Source organism: Sceloporus occidentalis, unplaced genomic scaffold (genome assembly GCF_023333645.1).
Source record: "Sceloporus occidentalis isolate IW3139 unplaced genomic scaffold, rSceOcc1.0.p SCAF_69, whole genome shotgun sequence".
Classification (NCBI taxonomy): Eukaryota; Metazoa; Chordata; class Lepidosauria; order Squamata; family Phrynosomatidae; genus Sceloporus; species Sceloporus occidentalis.
The window spans coordinates 1,274,286-1,297,118 of NW_028317049.1; the positions used below are offsets into that span (position 1 = coordinate 1,274,286).

At 43.1% G+C, this 22,833-nt stretch overlaps 2 protein-coding genes across 4 annotated transcripts; both read right to left on the bottom strand.

The window, feature by feature from the left end:
* Window positions 1-545: 545 nt before the first annotated feature.
* LOC149286377 (uncharacterized) lies at window positions 546-12,837 on the bottom strand. The gene is made up of 3 exons (XM_089494183.1): window positions 12,783-12,837; window positions 6,686-7,307; window positions 546-1,380 (listed from the first exon to the last, which is right to left on the bottom strand). The coding sequence occupies exons 1-3, from the start codon at window positions 12,835-12,837 to the stop codon at window positions 1,017-1,019; spliced, it is 1,041 nt and encodes a 346-aa protein (XP_089350309.1). The 3' UTR covers window positions 546-1,016.
* Window positions 12,838-15,108: 2,271 nt separating this feature from the next.
* LOC149286378 (uncharacterized) lies at window positions 15,109-22,463 on the bottom strand. 3 transcript variants are annotated; one of them, XM_089494050.1, is made up of 4 exons: window positions 22,362-22,463; window positions 20,398-20,564; window positions 19,466-19,586; window positions 15,109-16,270 (listed from the first exon to the last, which is right to left on the bottom strand). In XM_089494050.1, the coding sequence occupies exons 2-4, from the start codon at window positions 20,470-20,472 to the stop codon at window positions 15,540-15,542; spliced, it is 927 nt and encodes a 308-aa protein (XP_089350176.1). In that variant the 5' UTR covers window positions 20,473-20,564; window positions 22,362-22,463; the 3' UTR covers window positions 15,109-15,539. The 3 variants fall into 3 exon arrangements, with proteins under 3 accessions (XP_089350176.1, XP_089350178.1, XP_089350177.1); XM_089494052.1 differs by lacking the exon at window positions 22,362-22,463 and adding an exon at window positions 21,477-21,600; XM_089494051.1 differs by lacking the exon at window positions 22,362-22,463 and having other exon boundaries at window positions 20,398-21,346.
* Between the last annotated feature and the right edge of the window lie 370 nt (window positions 22,464-22,833).

Here is a 22,833-nt window from a genome sequence, read left to right on the forward strand (position 1 = left end):
AAGATCCTCAAGCCATTGTTCTAAAGGAACGAGGGTTGTCCCCCATTTCCATCCCTCAGAACAGACTGTGAGGGCAGCAATGGCTTCAGGTCTGAGACTGCGCATGCGCACATACATCCAAAGGCCACTTCTGATCATGTGCAGGGATCACCAGGGCCTTACTGCTGCTGCTGTTATTCCACTGGCGGCCTTTGAGGGAAGGGAAGGAGTGTACTGGGGTCCAGCAGCCTCCCCTCCCTCCCTCCCTCCCTCCCTCCCTCCCTTCGTTCCTTCCTTCCTTCTTTTGAGGAGATTTTGAAGAGGCTGCAATGGAGCCCAGGAAAGGCAGGAAAGGGAGGCTTTGCTTTGGAAATAGTCTCTCTGTGTATACTGTATATACACAGATAGATAGATAGATAGATAGATAGATAGATAGATAGATGTGTGTTTCTCTCTGCTGTTCTTACAGCTGGGAATGGAGCTGAGGATTGAGGAGAGAAGAAAGTGACAGTTTTGTGCATATTCACAAATTCTGTGCATCAAAGAATCCAGTGTGTTGCAACAGCAAAGACCTTTATTGAAAACACATATCAGAAATATGTTTAAGCCAGAACTGCCAGAATATATTGAAACCTCAAAACCTAAAACTCCACCTTCTACCAAACCAAGCCCCCACCTACAATTCCCATCATCTATCCCTCACTATGAGCCCCACTTTGCCATCCTTCTCACACACACAATCTCTCCCTGCCCCAGACATTTGAAGAAACTAGCTCCCTTTCTGTTACTACCGGTCCCCAACTTTCTTTGGCTAAAATCCCACAAATTCCAAATGCTATCATTGCTATTCTAGATAGCTGCAACAAATCCCAGCCCCCCTCTAACTAACTTAAACCAGTACTAGTAGCAATTAAAACCTAAACTTAACAAACCATAACTTTAAAACTTTATTTGAAATTTTGTCAATCTTCTTGATTTCTGTACTTTTTATTGTAAAATTTAATAAAGATTATTAAAAAAACAAAAATAATGTTCCTTCACTGCTTGGATGTGTGTGGCTCCTCTCCTGTGTAGCCTCTCTGGTGATTGAATAGGCCTGACCTCCAAGAAAAACATTTCCCACAATGCTGGCATTTGTATGGCTTCTCTCCTGTGTGGATTCTCTGGTGTGTCAGTAGGTGAGACTGCCGAGAAAAACAGTTCCCACAATGCTGGCATTTGTATGGTTTCTCTCCTGTGTGGATTCTCTGGTGTGTCATTAGGCTTGACTGCCGAGAAAAACATTTCCCACAATGCTGGCATTTGTATGGCTTCTCTCCTGTGTGGATTCTCTGGTGTTTCAATAGGTCTGACTTCCAAGAAAAACCTTTCCCACAATGCTGGCATTTGTATGGCTTCTCGAGTTTTTTGAATATAGTAACAAAAATTCAAAAATGTTAGCAAGATTAACACAAAAAAAGAAAGAGAAAAATCTGATAGGAGTTATAAAGGACAAAACAGGGAAAAAATGTATGCTGATGAAAGAAAAGATAAAGATATTTGAAGAATACTACAAAGATTTATATACAGCAGGGGATAGTTCAATTGACAAAATTGAGGAATATATAGAGAAAAATTGGAGAACAAAGATAGAAGAAGAGGATGAAGAAATAATGGAACAACCAGTTTCGAAAAAAGAAATTGAAGAAGTGATAGATAAATTAAAAGGAGGGAAATCACCAGGAATGGATGGATTAGGACCAGAATATTATAAAACTTTTAAAAAGGTTTTAATACCTAAATTAGAAGTGTTATACAATAAACTTTTAAATGGAGAAAGGATCCCACCATCATGGGACCACTCAATGATAATATTGATTCCAAAACCGGATAAAGATTTGTCAGATCCAGGCTCATACAGACCTATATCCCTTATCAATCAGGATGCTAAAATATTAACAGCCATAATGGCAAAAAGAATGAATAAGTTTATATATAAATATATTCAAAATGATCAATGTGGATTTGTGCAAGGAAGACAAATGTCAAATTTAATAGGAAGAGTACTGAATAAAATAAATATAATAGAGAAAAGAAATCAGAAAGCAGGAATAATGGCATTAGATATTTATAAAGCTTTTGATTGTGTGGAATGGCCAGCATTAAAAATAACGTTAAAGAAATTAGGTATGGGAGAAAAGTTTAGAGGATTGATAGATCAGTTATATTTAAATAATACAGCAGTAGTAACAATAAATGATGGAATAACAGAACAAATTTCAATTTCTAGAGGAACAAGGCAAGGATGCCCTCTTTCCCCGGTTTTATTTGCAATAATTATTGAAATATTAGCAAATATTATTAGGGAGGATAAAAATTTGGAAGGAATTGGGATGAGAAAATTGAATAAGATAAGTTTATTTGCAGATGATACTCTATTAACAATTAGAGACCCCTTGGAAAAAATGAATAATGTGAAAAACCATTTAAAGGAGTTTGGACAAATGACAGGACTAAGAGTCAATTGGAATAAATCAGAGCTAATGTTGTTCAATTATCCAAAAACGGAAGAACAGGAATTTGTAAAGGATGGAAAGATAGATATAAAGGTAAAAGATACAATTAAATATCTAGGAATAAAAATTACAAAAAATCTACACAAATTAGAGGATCAGAACTATAAAAAATTAAGAATAGAAATTAAAAGGAAATTAGAAGAATATAAAAATATAAAATTATCATGGTTCGGTAGAATCGCATTAATAAAAATGAAAATTCTGCCTAAGATTAATTTTTTGTTTAGGATGTTGCCAATACAAATATCAGAGGTTGAAATTAAAAACTGGCAAGTATTAGTGAATAACTATTGTAATGGGAATAAAAAAGCAAGGATTAATAAAAGATATTGGTATAAACCCCAAAAAGAAGGAGGTTTGGGTCTCCCAAATTTAAAATTGTACTGTAATGCAAACCAAATAAGATATATTATAGATGGAATCATAGAGAAAGGGGAATTAGATTGGTTAGAGATGGAAACAACAGGAATAGAGGAAACATTGGAAAATATATTTTTTAAAGAACTTACTATGAAAGAAATGAAGGAAATAGAAAACCCCTTTTTAAAGAATATATTAGAAATTTGGAAAAAAAATAAAGAAAAACTAATGCCAGCTATTTCACCTTTAACACCAGTTATAATGCTAAAAAATTTTCCAGTAAATTTAAAGGAAGAAGTAGGGAAATTAGTAAAAGATCAAGAAATATATAGGGTAAGAGAATGGATGAAGACTATGAGGGAGAAAGGGAAAATAAAGGAGAAATTGCACGGATCAAAATTAACTTGGTATAATTGTATTCAGTTGGAACAATGGACAAAGAAGTATGAGAAAAATATAGGAGAGATTAGAGAATACACAAAATTTGAACAGTTGATTAGGCAAAGAGAAAGTATAGAGGCAAATGAAACTTTGAAAGGGGTCACAAGTGAAATATATAAATTATTATTAAAATATAATGAGAAAGAAGATTATTTAAAGACAACATGGGAGGATGATTTAGTACAAAAAATAAATGACCACGAATGGGGGAAAATTTGGAATCAACGCCATTTAAAATTTTATTCTATACGAATAAAAGAGAACTATTACAAAATAATTTGGAAATGGTATTTAACGCCTGTAAGGTTAAGTCATATAAATAAGAATTATTCAAGGTTATGTTGGAGAGGGAGTCAAGAGATAGGCACTTATATGCATATGTGGTGGGGTTGCAGAACCGTAAGGAGATTTTGGCAAATGGTATTTGAGGAGATAAAAGAAATAACAAAAATTGATTTAGAATTTAGTCCAAAGATAGCGTTATTATCTTTATATGATAAAATTAACTGCACCCAAGTTATAAAGGATCTAATTACAAATTTATTAACAGCGGCGAGATTAATGATAGCAAAAAAGTGGAAAGACCAGGGAGATTTACAAATGCAAGATTGGTATAGAGAGATTTAGCAAATAGCAATTAATGATAAGTTAACTAGTGAAATTAAGTTTAGAAGAGGAATAATCAAGAGAAATGATTTCGAAGCAATATGGGAAACATTTGTACAAAAAGTTTTAGGAAAAGAAGGAGGTGTTTTACCAGCAGAGTAAGAGTTACAATTCTGGAGATAGAGTAATAAGAAGATATTAGGCTCAGGGGATGGGGAGCACTTGGGGGAAGGGGGGAATTATGAAACATATATGATGAAAAGAAATATGAATTAAAGTTAGATAAAGTAGTAAAGAATGGAATATAAAGGGATATATTATATGTATGGGGAATATAACGTAAAAGTCTTTTTTATATATTATTGTAAGGTGAATTTAATCAATATTTTATCAATTTATTAATTTCATTCTACCAATAAAATAATTAAAAAAAAAAAAAAGAAAGAAAGAAACTCACTGGCTGCCCTTGGGCAAGTTACATTTTCTCAGTCTCAGAAGAAGGCAGTGGTAGCAAGGCTTTTACCAGAGGACCTCAATGTGTGGGGCGGATTGTATGGGAGAAGGCGATCCCATAAGTAAGGTTATAACCAAAACCTTGTACTGTACCCTGGAATTAATAGGCAGCCAATTAAGAGATTTTAATATAGGTGTGATATGGTTACCTCTAGATCTTCCAGTGGCCACTCTGGCAGCCATATTTTGGATTAGATGAATTTTCCAGACTTGGTACAAGGGTAGCTTAGGTAGAGCGCATTACAGAAGTCAAGATGTGAGGTTACCAGAGCATGAATGATAGTTTTCGGGTCTACAGGTTCCAGGAAGGAGCGCAGTTGGCATATCAACCAAAGCTGATAACAGGCACTCCTGGCCATCGCATCTATCTGAACTCACATCTGGAGCAACGGATTCAGGAGCACCCCCAAAACTGCAAACACAGTCCTTTAGGGGAAGTGTGACCCCATCCAGGAACGGTTGACAAACCTCCATACCTGGATTAGGATCTCCATCAAGTACCTCGGTCTTATCTGGATTCAGTTGTAATCTGTTTCTCCTCATCCAGCACATTACTGCCCCAAGACATTCATTCAGAGGGGAGATGCCTTCCTTAGTTGATGCAGAGGTCTGGCGCATGAAGAGATATAGTTGGGTGTCATCAGCGTACTGATAGCACTCCATGTCTCCAGATGATCTCTCCCAGTGGTTTCATGTTAAACAGCATTAGTGACAGGATGATGCCCTGAGGAACGCCAAATTTAAACTCCCTTTTAAAGGAACAACTGTCCCCAAGCATCTCTGTCTGGAATCTGCTTGAGAGATAGGACCGGACCCATTGCAATGCATTGCCCCCATTCACCAATTCCCTCAGGCTTTCCAGAACGATACCATGGTCGATGGTATTGAAAGCCACTGAGAGATCCAAAAGCTTCAACAGGATCACACTTCATCTGTCGGTGCTCAAGCAAAGATCATCTACTAAGGCGACTATAGCATTCTCAACTCCATATTCCCGTCTTGAAGCCAGTTTGAAATGGGTCTAGATAATCTGATTCTTCCAAGAATGCGTGGAGTTGAAGAGCAACTTCCTTCTCAATCACCTTGCTTAGAAATGGAAGATGGGAGACGGATCTGTAATTGTTCATGTCCAAGGGATCTAGGGAGGGCTTTTTCAGAAGACGCTGAAGCACTGCTTCTTTTAAGCAAGATGGAAAATAGCCCTCCCTAAGAGATGCATCTATGATACATCTCAGGTGAGTCCTAAGTCCATCTCCTCCTTGGAACACTAGCCATGAAGGGCAAGGGTTGAGAGGGCAAGTTGTCTTCTTCACACTTCCAAGGAGCTTCTCCATGTCCTCAGTACTCACAGATTCAAATTGATCCAGTATGATCTTATTCACTGAGTTACTCGACACCTCACCTATAGCCTCTATAATAATGTCGGCCTCTGGAAGAAGGGAAGGAGTACGCCCTTCCTTCCTTCCTTCCTTCCTTCCGGAATGGAGCCCAAGCTGCAGAACTGGACTCAGGAGAGAAAGGCTGGGAAGACTCTGCTTTGTACATATAGCTCTTTCTCTCTCAGTAAATGTATATGTGTGTGTGTGTGTGTGTGTGTGTGTTTGCCTCTGCTGTTCTTATGGCTGTGAATGGAGGTGAGGACTGAGGAGAGAAGAAAGTGTCAATTTTGTGCAAATGCAGAACTTCTGTGCATTAAAGAGTCCATTGTGTTGAAACAGCAAAGAACTTTATTGAGAACACATAGAAGGAATTCAGTGTTTAAGCCAGAACTGCCCACTCCAAGCCAAACTATACATTAAAACCCAAAACCTAAAACACCACCCTCTTCCCAACCTAGCCCCCACTTCCAATTCCTACAGTCTATGCCCCACAGGTAACAAGACCCCCTTTCCCACCCCAAGAACTAACCCCCTTCCTGTTAATATCATTCCCATAACTATTCGAGCCAGCTGCAACAAGTCCCACTCCTCTATTTCGCTAACCTATACTACAATCTCTAGTCAAATTTATAAACTATGATCTATACTAACAGCAATGAAAACCTAAACTTAACAAAATATAACTTTAAAACATAAACAGACTTATCCACAGACAAACCACAGACATATGGATAGACAACCCTTACAAACAAAACCGTAAGGGCCTTTTCACTGCTGGATTAAAATATATTTTCTATATTAATTCTTGAAAAAATTATGTTAGTTCACTTCTGGGATTTGTTTGGCTTCTCTCCTGTGTGGACTCTCTGATGTCTCACTAGGTATGACTTCTTAGAAAAACATTTCCCACAATGCTGGCATTTGTATGGCTTCTCTCCTGTGTGGACTCTCAAATGTTTCACTAGGTGTGACTTCCAACAAAAACATTTCCCACAATGCTGGCATTTGAATGGCTTCTCTCCTGTGTGGATTCTCAAATGTGTCACTAGGTTTGACTTCCCAGAAAAACATTTCCCACAATGCTGGCATTTGTGTGGCTTTGCTCCTGTGTGGCCTCTCTGATGTGTCACTAGGTATGACTTCAAAGAAAAACATTTCCCACAATGCTGGCATTTGTATGGCTTTGCTCCTGTGTGGCCTCTCTGATGTGTCACTAGGTATGACTTCAAAGAAAAACATTTCCCACAATGCTGGCATTTGTATGGCTTTGCTCCTGTGTGGCCTCTCTGATGTGTCACTAGGTATGACTTCAAAGAAAAACATTTCCCACAATGCTGGCATTTGTATGGCTTCTCTCCAGTGTGGACTCTCTGATGCTTGACAAGGACTGACTTGTAGGCAATTTTTTCCCCACAATGCTGACATTTATGTGACTTCTTTCCTGTGTGGACTCTCTCATGACTGACAAGTTCTTCTGTAAACAAGGACAATGACAGACAAGACTTAATCTCAGCGTTAAGAGAGGAAGGTATTACCCCAAGATTTAGCCCTACGTTCACGCCTCCCTATTTCAGGTTAAATTAATAAAGTTGGTGTGAGTGACCTGAGCATGACACTGTTCTGGATGCCCCCAAATCCATATAATGACTGTATCTTTACTCATAGGAGCTAGCAAAGAAGAGATTGTAGGGGAACTGCCATGAGGAAATCAGTGGAAGCAGATAATCAGGCAGTTGAAAAATATTCCAATAAATATATGTAAAAATACTTTGATTGAAAAGTGGCATCATTTCCTGTGAGACTGCCATTGAGTGTTGAGTCAGAGCACATGGCATGATGCAAGCTAACTGCAGAGGATGCTTAATGCTGTGTGGCACCAGGAGAAGACTCACAACCAATACAGTATACAGCTAAAAAAGCCAATGTCATTCTAGGTTGCATCAATACAAGTAAAGTTTCTAGATCAAGGGATGTAATAGTGCTACTCTATTCTGCTTTGGTCAGAATAATCCTGTGTCCAGTTCAGGGCCCCACAATTTAAAAAAGATGTTGTCAAGTTGGAACATGCCCAGAGGAAGGCAGCCAAAGTGGTGAAGGATCTTGAAACCATCAAGCCCTTTGAGGAGCAATAATAAGAGCTCTTTGACAGTGCAACTCCCTTAGTTTCGTGGAGTCCTCTTCCTTGGAGGTCTTTAAACAGAGGCTGGATGGTGTTTGGAAATGTATTCCTGCAGGGCAGAAGGGGGTTGAACTGGATGGCCCTTGTGGTCTATTCCAACTCTATGATTCTGTAATTCTAGTGGAATCATAACACCATGATAATTTAGCACAAAAGGGACCTCAATCTTCATAGAAAGGACAATGGAGTCAGGTTCCTTACCCACAGAAGTCACATTCTCATAATTCTCCATCATTACACAATTGTACATACGTCTCTGCTTCTTCGTCAACAGATTCCATTCGTCTTTGGTGAAATATACTGCCACATCTGCAAAGGTCACCTGCAACAGAAAACAGCCTTCATCCAGAGAGTGATTAAGGAAAAGGGGAGGAAATCGCATGGTGCATCCCAAATATTATTTCATCACTTCAGAATTCAGTGCAGGAAATAAACTTTAAATTATGTTAGCAAGCAAAAACCTGCTGCCTTTAAATCTAGTTTGTCTCGAATCATTTCAATATAATATACTTAGGGAGCTGGACATGTTTAGCCTGGAGAAGGCAAGGTTAAGAGGTGCTATGATAGCCCTGTTTAAATACTTGAAGGGATGTCATATTGAGGAGGGAGCAAGCTTGTTTTCTGCTGCTCCAGAGAATAGAACATGGAACAATGGATGCAAGCTCCAGGAAAAGAGATTCCACCTGAACATTAGGAGGAACGTCCTGACAGTAAGGGCTGTTTGACAGTGGGACACACTCCTTCCTCGGAATGCAGTGGCGCCTCCTTCCTTGGAGGTCTTTAAGATGAGGCTGGATGGCCATCTGATGTGTATGCTTTGATTGAGAGTTCCTGCATGGCAGAATGGGGTTGGACTGGATGGCCCTTGTGGTCTCTTCCAACTCTATGATTCTAATATCATAAACAATATAATTTAGGCCATTGCTGGGATATTGAAGATATATTAGGATACTCACTATCCCAACACATACAGAACATTTAGCCACCAAACAATTATTGTGCATTTAGACATTTCTTGCCACATTTCAGAGGCAAACATCATGTTTTAATAACAGTTTTGTGGAGCACACTGGGATTGAGGGCCACTGGGGCTACCCCATATTTAGATCCAGAGATGTTCCCCCATATCCTCCAACATTGCAGAGATGGGAAAAGCAAGACACATGTGGACAAGCAACCCAGAAGGCAGTGAAGATGGCCAAAGTTGTTTATGAGGAAGGTCACACAAGCTAGGAAGGGCACAGCAGTTTGCTTTTGCTTCAGCATCCTGGGAAGGGCAATATCCTGTCTCCTTGTTTCCTCTCCTCTCCACACTTTTGAGTTGATGGGCTGCAAACTCAATTGTACTCAGGAACTGAAGTGAGCTGAGAAGGGGAAAAGTGGGAGGAGGAGAGAGCAACCGGGCCATTTTTTAAAATCCCTGAAAAAGTGCGGTGACAGAGGACTAACCAGGAGTGTTTCTGCCAAACGTGGACAGTATTTTCTTTGCTTCCATTCATACATTGACCCAGAAGTGACACAGACGAAGCTAAAAGGATAGGGACTCACCGAAGTTTTGTGGTACCTTGGCATCCTCTTTCTGCTGGAGCCCAACTCCCTCCGCTTGGCCTCTGCACTTGGGTCACTTTCAGCAAGAGAGGTCCGAAAGCCGTGTACAAGGAGGCTGAGATGAGGTTCCTGAGAAAAGGGACCAGGGTTAGGATGGCTTAGCAATAAACCCTGCAGCACTCAAAGAGACAGAGAACAGCAAAATAAATAAATAACCTCCAGAGTCCCCAGTGCTTTTCCCCAGCATCAGCCCCTTTCCCAAGAAGGCTGCATCCACACTGCAGAAATAAGGCACCTTGACACTGCTTTAACCACTCACTGCTATGGAATCTGGGGGTTTTCCCTTTGGGACACTTAGCCTTCTCTGCCAGAGAGCTCTCATGCCACAACAAACTACAAATCCCAGGATTTCATAGGATGGATCCAGGAGAGTTAAAGCGTTTTCAAAGCGGATTATTTTTGCAATGCAGATACAGCCTAAGACAGTTGTAAAAGGTTAGAAGCGGCCATGTCTTGTTTTTAATAGCAACAATAATAATATTAATAACATTTTTTATTTGTATACCGCTTTTCCTTCAGATCAAAGCAGTTCACAACATACAAGCTACATGTCACATGCTATAGCACAAAGCAATATAATACATCAACAGCAATCTCATACAATTCAACAAAATTCCTCAAAAACCATGCACAAAGCAGTCAAAGACATCAGTTGAGGCTTGTTGTCGCCGGCCTGAGATGGTGATCGGAAAGAGGGCTCTTTTTCTTTCAGGACTCCTAATAATGGCTTTCCTTTTAAAAAAATAAGCAGTTTGTTTTAGTCTCTAATCCTTATTTTTCTTGTTCTTGTTTGTTTGTATCTTTGTTTGTTTCATTCTTGGTAATATGAGTTATTCTGGTCTGCCTCCTTCCTTCTTGCCTCAAAATCTCTTAATAAGGAAACTGGGGAGACTCTTAAAACCTCCCAAAGGAGCCACTTTTGGCCTTTTTTGGGGGACTAGCCTCCTCTTAGAAGCCAAAGCCCAATGTTTTGAAGAATAATAATAATCAGGCTTACATTAAAACTATCTTTCCCATTTCTGACCCCTTTTAAAACCCTTGTTCCCCAGAAGGAGCAGAGCTTTGTAATAAGAAAACCCTCTCAGAAAAGAGACACACTTCCTTCCTTTTGGCCCAAGGAGCCTGGCCTCCTTCTGACTCTGGAGCCTCAGGAGAGAAAGAGGAGCCTCTCTTCAACTGAGGCCTCAGAGAATGTTCTGGAACATTATTCCCAACAGTCACAAGCAGCACAAAATGGCCTCCAGAACACAAAATGGCTGCCAGAACAGAAAACGGCCAGGGAGGGTGGGAGGGACTGGGATTCCAGCCAATCAGGGCCAGGGATGGTGGGAGGGACTGGGATTCCAGCCAATCAGGGCCAGGGATGGTGGGAGGGATGGGGATTCCAGCCAATCAGGGCCAGGGATGGTGGGAGGGACTGAGGTTCCAGCCAATCAGGGCCAGGAATGGTGGGAGGGACCAGGCTTCCAGCCAATCAGGGCCAGGGATGGTGGGAGGGACTGGCATTCCAGACAATCAGGGCCAGGGATGGTGGGAGGGACTGAGATTCCAGCCAATCAGGGCCAGGGATGGTGGGAGGGACTGGGATTCCAGCCAATCAGGGCCAGGGATGGTGGGAGGGACCGAGGTTCCAGCCAATCAGGGCCAGGGATGGTGGGAGAGACTGGGATTCCAGCCAATCAGGGCTGGGGATGGTGGGAGAGACTGGGATTCCAGCCAATCAGGGCCAGGAATGGTGGGAGGGACTGGGCTTCCAGCCAATCAGGGCCAGGAATGGTGGGAGGGACTGGGATTCCAGCCAATCAGGGCCAGGGATGGTGGGAGGGACTGGGATTCCAGCCAATCAGGGCCAGGGATAGTGGAGGGATTGGGATTCCAGCCAATCAGGGCCAGGGATGGTGGGAAGGACTGGGATTCCAGCCAATCAGGGCCAGGGATGGTGGGAGGGACTGAGCTTCCAGCCAATCAGGGCCAGGGATGGTGGGAGGGACTGGGATTCCAGCCAATGGCAGCCCTCAGAGTGTCCTCAGGAGGACCTCTTCTGTTCCCCTAAAAGAGCATTGAACCCATGGCTTTGAGCACTGTTGTCAGTTTCTTGACTTTCACAAGGAAACTGGCATTTCAGAGTGCTTTCAGTGTGATTTCTGTGTCTGTCTCTATTCTGTGGAGATTCAGGGACTTTTGCACATTTATCATGGGAGAGATGTCATCTATATATTATTTATATCTTGACTGGCAGAATATTGTAATCTTTTCCCCCAAGATATTTCCCATGGTCTTAATCCCAAAGGCTTTCTACAGTCCTTAGCCCACTTTATCATGTTCTCCTTTATCATTGCTCCTTCTAAGTGATACTCCAATAGCTTTTTGTATAATCTGGATTACATGACTGGTTTTTCCCCCAACATAATTTCCTAGAGTTGTCATTTTTCTGGAAAACCTCCATGTCCTGTTTCAGATCTCTCCTTAAACTATGATTCTATGATTCTGAGATCACAATGTGACAATCTCAATGCTTCTGGTAAGGATCACAATGGGCCAGTCTCAATCCTTCAGGCAAGGGGCATCTGTCTGAACTCATAATAGTCCCGTCACAATCTTTCAGGAAAGGTGCCTCAGGCTGAGATCACAATGGGACAGTTTCAATGCTTCAGACAAGGATCATAACCCTTTGGTCGCTATGGGCCAGGCTCAATCCTTCAGGTAAGGAACACCTGCCTGTAGTCTATAAACCCATCTTAATCCTTCAGGGAAGGAACATCAGCCTTGAGGGAGACTCAGTCCTTCAGGCAAGGTTCACAATCCCGAGGTCACTATGGGCCAGACTCAATCCTTCAGGTAAGGAACACCTGCCTGAAGTCAATAAACCCATCTTAATCCTTCAGGGAAGAAACATCAGCCTGAAGTCACAATGAGTTAGTGTCAATCCTTCAGATAAGGAGCATCAGTCTGAGATCACAATGGGCCAGTCTCATTCATTCAGGTAAGGAGGACCAACCTGAAGTCACAATGGGCCCCTCTCAATCTCTAAGGCAACAAGAAACAGCCTGAAGTCACAATGAGCCATTCCCAGTCTTTCAGGAAAGAAGCATCAGCCTGAATTCACAATAGTCCTTTCTCAATCCATCAGGAAAGGAGCAACAGCCTGAAGTCACACTGCACCAGTCTCGATCTCTCTGGCAATGAGCGTCAGCCTGAGGTCATAATGGGCCAGCATCAATCCTCCAGTTAAAGAGCACGAGCCTGAAGTCATAATAGTCCCATCTCAGTCTTTCAGGCAAGGAACCTCAGGGTAAGATCACAATAGTCCTGTCTCAATGCTTCAGGTAAGGAGCAGCAGACTGAGGTCACAATGCGACAATCTCAATCTCTCAGGCAAGGGGCATCAGCCTGAAGTTGCAAAGTGAGATCTAGAGTCAGTCCTGTGCTCAAAAAATCAAACTCATTTGAAACAAAAGAAGCTTTATTGATGAATCCAGGCAGAAACATCCATTAACACCTTTTTTGCAAAGTATGAAGTCGAAATGACCTTGCTCAATCCCTCCCTAAGCCAGCCCCCAATTCCCAAGCTAAAGTAAGACAAGCGGAGGTTGCATAGATACCAAGGTTGTCTATACTTCCCTTCCCTTTTCCCAGACAGCCTCACCTTGAAGAGCGGTGTTCCCAAGCCAGCTTCACTCCTCCTTGATAACCATTTCCAGCTGCAATCCCAGCCCCTTTCCAAACGCCCTCCTTCATCTAAAAGCCACTCCACCTGTCCTTCTATAATTTTCCATTACGTGCTTTCTATAACCCATTACTACTATAACTACAACTACAACTGTAAGAAGGACCCCTAATCCAGGAATGAAGTTACGTCAGCCAGTTCTGGATGGGGTCGCATTTCCCCTGAAAGACTCTGTCTGCAGTTTGGGAAAACTCCTGGATTCATCACTTCATCTGATGGCTAAAGTGGATGCAAAGGTCAGGAGCACTTGTTATCAGCTTCGGCTGATACGCCAACTGCACTCCTTCCTGGAGCAGGGAGACCTTGAAACAGTAGTACATGCGCTGGTCACCTCTCGGCTCGACTTCTGTAATGCACTCTGTTGTATTTCTTAAATTGTATGTTATTTTATTACTGTAATCTATATTCATTCCTTTGAGAAAAGGTGGAGTTTAAATTATTATTATTATTATTATTATTATTATTACTATTATTACATCCCTTCAAAAGGGTCCAAGGCCCTTTCAGTATGCTCCCAGAACAGGTGTGTGTATGTTTCTGGGGCTGTGGGTCTCTCTGTTGGTCCTCCTCTGCAGGGTTGTTGTGAAGGAAAAGGTAAGTATTTGAGGGGGGTGCCCAATCCAGATCCTGTGGGCCTCTAAGCCTTTCCCAGGTTGCCAGGGGATTGCCAGAGCTTTGAGGTCCCTCCTTCTCCCTCCTCTTGGCTTTGGCCTAGATTTTGGCTCTTTTCTACCCCCCCCCAGAGCCCCCTCCCCCAGGACTCCAGAGAAAACTTCTCTCCCCCCCTCAAAAAACGTTGCTATTAACGATAACGATATTGCATAACGATTGCATACTGTGTGATGCTTTCTATTTGGCACAAATCTCTTCCCCAAATGAGGCATCAGAAGGGAAAGTCTCTCCTCTGCCCCACTTTCCAGGAAGGAGGCGGCTCCTCAAAGCCCTTTTTACCTTTGGATCCCCCTCCCCTTCATGGCCATGCCTCTCTCCAACGGTCCCCACGGCGTCTATTATCATAATAACCATCCAGGTACCTGGGACCCAAGGAATCCTCCTAGTAGGGGGCAGGGAATGAAAGAGGGAGAGGAGACCTGGCAGGCCCCCTGCCTTTCTTTGGGAGGAGAAGGGGGGTTTTCTTCCTTCTTATAACCCCCCAAGGGGCCCCCAGAAAACCATTCCTCTGAATGAACAAGGGCTCTCCCCACTTCCCTCCCTCCCTAAGAACAGACTGTGAGGGCAGCCATGGCTTCAGGGGCTGAAACTGTGCATACATAGATGCCCCCAAAGGCCCCTCCTCAGCATTCGCAGGGATTGCCAGGGCCTAGCTGCTGCTGCTTATTCTGCTGGCGACTTTTGCGGGAAAGGAAGGTATGCACCAGAGGTTCAGCAGCCTCCCCTTCCTTCCCTCATTTCTTCCTTTGAGGAGATCGCAATGGAGTCCAAGGTGCAGAGCTGGACTCAGGAAGGAAAGCCAGGAAAGGAAGGCACTAGTTTTGAAATATAGCTCTCTCTGTGTATCCTGTATGTTTGTGTGTTTCTGTGCACGTATGTGTGTGTGTGCCCCTTCTGTTCTTATGGCTGGGAATGGAACTGAGGACTGAGGAGAGAAGAAAGGGTCAGTTTTGGGCAAATTCAGAACTTCTCTGCATCAAAGAGTCCAGTGTGTTGAAACAGCAAAGAACTTTATTGAGAACACACAGAAATCCAGTGTTTAAGCCAGAACTGCCCACTCCAATACAAACAATACATTAAAACCCCAAACGTTCAACATCACCCTCTTCCAAACCTAGCCTTACCCCCAATTCTCACAGTCTATGCCCCACAGGTAACAAGGCCCCCTTTGCCATTCCCAGAAACTAGCCCTTTCTCTTAATACCCCAAATTTTTCTTCAAACAACATCTCACACTTTGCAAAAAATATCATTCCCGTAACTATTCTATCCAGCTGCAGCAAATCCCACCCCTCATCTACCTAACCTATACCACAATCCACAATCCACGACAAATATACAACCCAAAGCAATTACCTATAATATTAGCAATTAAAATCTAAACTAAACAAATATGACTTTAAAACATAAACAGATATATGAACAGACAAAGCGAACAAAATCATAAGGTCCTTTTCTTATTACGACAGGATTAAAAATATATTCTTTGTACTCCTTCTTGACAAATATAATGTTAGTTCATTACTGGGATTTCTGTAGCTTCTCTCCTGTGTGGCCTCTCTCATGTTTCACTTGGGCTGACTTTGCAGAAAAACCTTTCCCACAATGCTGGCATTTGTATGGCTTCTCTCCTGTGTGGACTCTCTGATGTTTCACTAGGTCTGAGTTTGAAGAAAAACATTTCCCACAATGCTGGCATTTGTATGGCTTCTCTCCTGTGTGGACTCTCTGATGTATCACTAGGTGTGACTTCCAAGAAAAACCTTTCCCACAATGCTGGCATTTGTATGGCTTCTCTCCTGTGTGGACTCTCTGATGTCTCACTAGGTATGACTTCCAAGAAAAACCTTTCCCACAATGCTGGCATTTGTATGGCTTCTCTCCTGTGTGGACTCTCTGATGTTTCACTAGGTCTGAGTTTGAAGAAAAACATTTCCCACAATGCTGGCATTTGTATGGCTTCTCTCCTGTGTGGACTCTCTGATGTATCACTAGGTGTGACTTCCGAGAAAAACATTTCCCACAATGCTGGCATTTGTATGGCTTCTCTCCTGTGTGGACTCTCTGATGTGTCACTAGGTCTGGCTTAGAAGAAAAACCTTTCCCACAATGCTGGCATTTGTATGGCTTCTCTCCAGTGTGGACTCTCTGATGGCTGACAAGGACTGACTTGTAAGCAAAACGTTTCCTACAATGCTGGCATTTGTGTGACTTCTTTCTTCTGTGGACTCTCTCATGAATCAAATGTTTTTCTGTAAAGAAGGACAATGACAGACAAGACTGAAAATCAGAGTTAAGAGAGGAGGGTGTTGCCCCATTTAATAAAGTTGCTGTGAATAACCCAAGCATGACCCTGCTGCTTATGCCCCTAAATCCATTGAACGGTTGCATCTTTACTCATAGGAGCTAGGAAAGAATGGGGACTGCCTTGAGGGAATCAGTAGAAGAAGATAGTCAAAGGACTGTTAAAAAATTCAATTAAATATGTGCAAAAATACTTTGATTGACAGCTGGCATCATATCCTGTGAGACTGCCATAGAGTCCTGAGTCAGAGCCCAAGGCATGATGGTAGCTAACTGCTGAGGTCATTTCATGCTGTTTGGCACCAGGAGATGACTCCCAACCAATACAGTATGCAGCTCACATGCGGATTGGATTGGAGTTGTGTGTTCAGGAGACAGTGAAGTTGATGGAAGTCGGAGAGGAGAGCTTGCAAATATTTGTATTGTTTTGCAACTCAAGAGAGAGAACCTCCAAGGATTTCGAGGAAATCAACTGTGTTTGTGCCTTATTTTTAGTGTGAAAAGTGTTCAGTCATTGCCAGCGCCTATATCTAGATACTTGCTTCTGTACTCTGCTATGTTATTTTTGAGCTGCATCTGGGTGCATCACCTCAGATTGCAATGTACATTGGCTTGTGAACGCAATCAAAATTCAGAGCCAACAAGGACCTGAGATTCAGTGTGCTAATCGCTTTTGTCTCAGGCATTTGCATCAAACACCCACTGAATTCAATTCGGTTTCAAACCATTCTTCCCCCACACAGGAAATATTCTAAAGTGATATAAACCTTTCTGAACCCTTGGTTTCTGCCCCCAAGCACCAATTTCACTAATAAATATCAGCCCAGACTTGCTGTTCTTCAGTGTCAGTCCAGTTACAGACAGACACTGTTTGTTTTCTTGGCTAAGCACCTCCATGCACTCACCAACCCCAATTGTCACGGGAACTACTGACCTCTTCCCACTCCAAATCCTCAGCAATTGGAAGAAAGATCTGGATAGATAACGTATCACCATTAACAAAGCCTTACATCTATTCACCACACCCATCTTTGTTACCTAGTTCTTGCGTGTGTGTATGAACACTTATTTGTATGTGTCTGTGTGTTTTGCTTTCCCCCTAAATAAAACACAAAAACCTACTTCAAATCCCTCTGAATATTTGTTTGATTCAGGACCTGCTATAGCTTGGCTGAGTCCAGAGGTCACTATTGCCCCAGTAAAACTATTTCGTTCTATTCAGCTAATTCCTCTAAAAGCATAGCACTTGCAGGTATCCTCCCTAGACTCGAGCAGTTTGGGTAACAAATGACTTCTTGAATCAACCATGGAGCTAAGGAAGCTTAAGTAGGAAAAGAAACATTAGCGAAAAATGAATTTTTGTGTCAACTTTCCTCTCTTCATATACATTGCTGATAATTGCAATATGGAGCTCCTTAATATGTCTGAAAACAAGGCCTGAGCCATGTTCTCACAGTTCACTCAAACCAGTTCTTAAAATCTGTGAGGTTGGTGGCTGCCTCCCAATCCCCAAGGCCCCTCTCCTGGCCCTTCCCAGAGGTCCCTTCCTCTCCGCACAGAGCTAGGAGATCCTGGCTTTGCTCCTGCCTTCCCCTCCTGGCTCCCAAGGGCCTGATCTCCTTCCCTTTCTTCATCCGCTCTCCAACCTTCCCTCTTGCCCATCTGCACTGCTTCAGCATCTCACCTTGAGCATCTCTTTCCCGCTTTTCTGTTTTTCACATTCCCTCCATCTCTCTATCACAGACAGAAACACACCCACATAGTGTGTGTGATGCATAAAAGGGACACCTTGAAGCCCATTTGTTGAGAAAGGCAGGATAATCAATATACAAATAATGTATTAGGAAAGGGAGAACAAGGGGGCTGGGACCTGGATTCCAATTTTGGTGAGGGTCAGATGCCAGAGAGGCGCCTTAAAACAGCTTTAAGGCATCTCCAAGACTGGGATGGATTACTATTGGGGGTGGGGATTACATTGACTCCCAGGGGATCTCAGAGGCAACCCCACATTGTGTCACCTAAAAATATGGAATAATGTTTTGCCCCTCAATATCCCACAGCATCCCTTTGGGAAAGTGGAGGCCATTTTGCCACTGTTGGGCCATCTCTGAGCCATTGCAGGGCCAAAGGATGCCTGTTCCCCAGAAAGCCTCTCCAGAGCCTCAAAAGGCTGGAAGAGGGGCCACAAAAGCCAGGAAACATGCTCAGGAATGGGCTGACGACCATTTAAGGGCAAAAAGCATTAATCTCCATGGCTCCTTCCCACAAAATTCCAGAATTCGCAGTTTAGGATTCGATAATTAGAAACATTACAAAGTGGAGAACAATAAACTAGAAATTCCACTATTCCACAGGAGGTTGTTAAGGCAATTAAATTACGTGTGAAAAGGAACTAGGAATGGTAGCTGAGCACAAGTTGAACATGTGTCAACAGTGTGATGCAGCAGCTAAAAAGGCCAATTTGATCCTAGGCTGTATCAATAGGAGTATAGTGTCAAGATCTGGGGAAGTAATAGTGCCACTCTATTCTGTTTTGGTCAGGGCTCACTTGCAATAATCCTGTGTCCAGTTCTGGGCACCACAATTCAAATAGATGTTGAGAAGCTGGAGCATGTCCAGAAGAAGGAAACCAAAATGGTGAACGGTCTGGAAACCATGCTCTCTGAGGAACGACTTAGGGAGCTGGATATGTTTAGCTTGGAGAAGAGAAGGTTAAGAGTGGATATGATAGCCCTGTTCAAATATTTGAAGAGATGTCATATTCTGGATGGAGCAGGCTTGTTTTCTGCTACTCCAGAGAAAAGGACATGGAACAATGGATGCAAGCCACAGGGACAAGAGATTCCACTTAAACTTTAGGAGGAACTTCCTGAGAGTAAGAGCTCTTCAAAAGTGGAATATACTCCCTCAGTGTTTAGTGGAGTCTCTTTCTTTGGAGGTCTTTAAACAGAGGCTGGATAGCCATCTCTCGGGGGTGCTTTGAATGTCTATTCCTGCATGGCAGAAGAGTGAACCGGATGGTCCTTGTGGTCTATTTGAACTCTTTGATTCTATAATTCTAAAGTGGAATCATAGCGCTCTGACAGTGAATTATGAAAGGGCCCTCAGTCTTCACAGGAAGGGAATGGATTCAGGTTCCTTACCCACAGAGGCCACATTCTCATAACTCTCCATCATCACAGAACTGTACATAAGTTTCTGCTTTTTCGTCAACAGTTTCCATTCCTCTTCAGTGAAATATATCGCCACATCTGCAAAGGTCACCTGCAACAGAAATTAGCCCTTATCCAGACATGGTGCATCACAAATATTGTTTCAACAATTCAGAATTCAATCCAGGAAATAAACTTTAAATTCTGCAAGAAAGCAAAAAGCTACAGCCTTTGTCTCAAATTTTTTCAATATAATATACAACATAATAAAGAATATAATTTAGGCCATTTCTGGGATATTATTGATTGATTAGGGTACTGACTATCCCAACATGTATAGTACATTTAATAACCAATAAATTATAGTACATTTAGCCACATCTCACCTAATTTCATTTTTAAAAAGAACTTCTGGGGAGTACTCTGGGCTTGAGGGCCACTGGGCCCACCCTCAATTTAGGTCCAGAGATATTCTTCCATATCCCCCAGCATTTCACAGATTGGGAAAGCAAGACACATGTCGACAAGCAACACCAGAAGGGGATCAATATGGCTAAAATTATTAATGATAAATATCACTCAAGTGAGGAAGGGTACAGCATTTTGCTTTTGGTGGAGACTCCTGGCAATGGCAAGACCCTGCCCACTTTTCTCCTCCCCTCTCCCCTCTTTTGCGTTGATGGGCTGCAGACTCTTCTGAACCTGGAATGTACTTTGCAGCAACTGAGCTGACCTGAGGAGAAAGGGGGAAATGGTAGGAGGAGAGTGAAATAGGACATTTTCTAAGCCCCTGAAAAAAATGAGGTGACAGAGGATTAACCAGGACTCTCTCTGCCACACTGGGACAGGATGTTCTCCGCTTGCTTTCATGAGCCGGTCCAGCAATGACACATATGGAACTAATAGTCAGGATGGCAACTTACCAAAGAGTTTTTGTACCTCGGTAGCCTCTTTCTGTTGGAGCCCAACTCCCTCTGCTTGTCCTTTGTGTTGGCCATTAGGTGGGGAGGGGATCCTGGTGGCCTTGTACTTGGGTCACTTCCAGCAAACGATGTCCCAACACTGTGTCAAGAGGGTCGAGATGAAGTTCCTGAGAAAAGAGACCAGGGTAAGGCTTGGTTTAGCAAGAAACCCTGCAGCACTCAAAGTCAGAGATCAGCATCCTGATGGTGACATAGGCAGGTAACGAATGACTCCTTTGGGCCGAGGCATCTCCTTTCTTCCTCTGCACCAACCAAAGCCCCCTGGACCTAGAAGACTCACTGCAACTCCCCTACACAACAGGTACTCCATGCCTTGTGAGAGTAGCTGGGGATCAGGGGATGGGAACTGGAAAAAGTCCTGACTATTTCCTCATATCTAGATGTGAAATGAGTGCATTATCTGCTGAAACCTGCAGAGGTCCACAGTGGCCCTCAGAGGAACATGTCTTCATTTTGCTTCTGACTACAGAAACACAGTTGGATGCTTCCTTAATACCTCACATCCAGTAGCCTGATTCCACCCAGAACAACACTGGAGCATAGAGGGTTTTGCTGGGTCAGGCTGTCTGGCCTGGTGGTTCCTTATTCTCCCAATGGCCAAACCAGCAGAACTCTCTATGCTCCAGTGTTGCTCTGGGTGGAATGGGTCTACAACTGTCCCTTCCCCAGGGAGGCCCCTCGTCAGGAAGGGCAGGAAAGGAGCTCTATCTTCTCAAGTTTTTCCCCTTCCATGGGATCCAGCCCTTCTCCCAGGATCAGGGGGCACCAGAGGATTGAGCTGATGGAAAGGGAGCACCCAATTCCTATGGCAGACTTCTGCATGCAGAGAAGTCACAATTCTGAGAGTGTCTCTGCCCATGTGGAGAATGCCCATTTTCCACACTGTTATCTGTTCATCTTGACCTGGGAATATCCTGTTCCAGCCATATGCAGACCTAAATCCTAGTATGTATCCTATGCCTAGTCCTGATCAGAGTAGAATCACTGAATCAGTTTGATTTATTTATATGTTGACTCACCAGTCACTTATGGGTTTAATGGGTCTACTCTCGACGGTTAACCAAAAGGATTCAGGACTCCTCAGATTTTGAATTCAGGAATACAAATTTTTCATGCTGTGTCGTCATGACTGATGAGAATCTGACTTCTCTTTCACAGAGAGGAGGAGGAGGAGGAGGACCTGCTTTATGTCCCAGGTGGAGAAGCTCTAGCTCTTGGGCTGAATGAGACATGAATTACCTTACAGATCTGATCCATGCCCTCCCATCGTCATGGCCCCCTTCCCATTTAGACACTGGTCAAAATAATTATTTCATTTTTTCAAATGAGACTATTTCTCTAAGCTTAACTGCTGTGTTTGTCTATGTCAGTCATGGCAGGAACATGAGGTGTGCACCTCCTCCCTCTGCTTTCTAAAGCCACATAGAAATTTAGGCATGTACATTTGCCTGCATTGTTTCTGAATGGATCTATTGTAAAATCCACAATTTCTTCACTTTTCCTTGTATATTTTTGAAAAAGATGCACACTGCTGAATGTGTTGCATTTGATATAACTAAATGAATAAATGTATAGGCTTATGACTGAACATTGCACCCTAGATTATGTTCATTTGAGGGAAGTGAAGATGTATGTAAACCCAGTGAAACTAATATCTCACAAAGCTCTAGCAAACAACATGTACACACACAGTCCCCATAAAAAGGGCTCACTGGCGAACTGTGTGTCTGAGGTCTGGAAATCTCACTTCCACCTTCTGGGAAGACAATGGTGCTAGAGATGGAATTGGGGGCTTTATGCCTACAAAGCATGGACTCACTCTCTCAGCTGCAACCTTTCCACATAATCCTGGACTGAAACATTTAAACAAAGATCCTCTTCCAGCTCCAGGAATAAAGGCCTACCTTCAGTATAAAGAACCTGATTCCTGCAGCCCCAGAAAGGTCTCTTCTGCAGTCCTTTATGGCTGGAGCTTCCCTGGGTCAGAGGCCGTCTCCTCAGCCGTAGAGAAGGGTTGCTCTGAGTGCGAAGGAGGAGGAGGTCCACAGGGCTGAGGGAGGGAAGGCAATGGGGAAAGGTCAGTGCCAATGGCCATGGAGGACAGAAGGTGACAATGCCTAGGAAACTCCTGAGTCCCAGCCCTAGAAATGAGTGGCAGGAGTGAGTCCAGGGGGCTGAGGGGGTCGCCTTTCCCAAAGGGGGAGGCAAGGACTGGTGGGACCCTCCCCAGCTAGGGCCCAAAGGGAGGGCTTCTTTCCCCACCTCTCTCTCCCTGCTTCCAAAGCCCAGCCTCCCCACTGGCCCTGAGTCTCCTGCCTCCCCTTCCTCAGACCCCCCCACAGACCCCTTCCTTCCTTCCTTCCTTCCTTCCTTCCT

Bases quoted from the DNA above. Each gene is read 5' to 3' on its own strand.
- LOC149286377 (XM_089494183.1), bottom strand. From the start codon at position 12,837: ATGCTGGCCCATTATGACCTCAGGCTGACGCTCATTGCCAGAGAGATC. The intron at 7,308-12,782 runs GTGCAGTGTGAC...CCTTGTTTACAG, and splicing joins TGCCAGAGAGATCGAGACTG to AAGAACTTGTCAGTCATGAG. The intron at 1,381-6,685 runs AGAGAAGCCAAA...ATTCAAAAAACT, and splicing joins CATCAGAGAGTCCACACAGG to CGAGAAGCCATACAAATGCC.
- LOC149286378 (XM_089494050.1), bottom strand. From the start codon at position 20,472: ATGGCCAACACAAAGGACAAGCAGAGGGAGTTGGGCTCCAACAGAAAG. The intron at 19,587-20,397 runs GTAAGTTGCCAT...TTTCTGTTGCAG, and splicing joins CGAGGTACAAAAACTCTTTG to GTGACCTTTGCAGATGTGGC. The intron at 16,271-19,465 runs GTAAGGAACCTG...CCTTCTTTACAG, and splicing joins TGAGAATGTGGCCTCTGTGG to AAAAACATTTGATTCATGAG.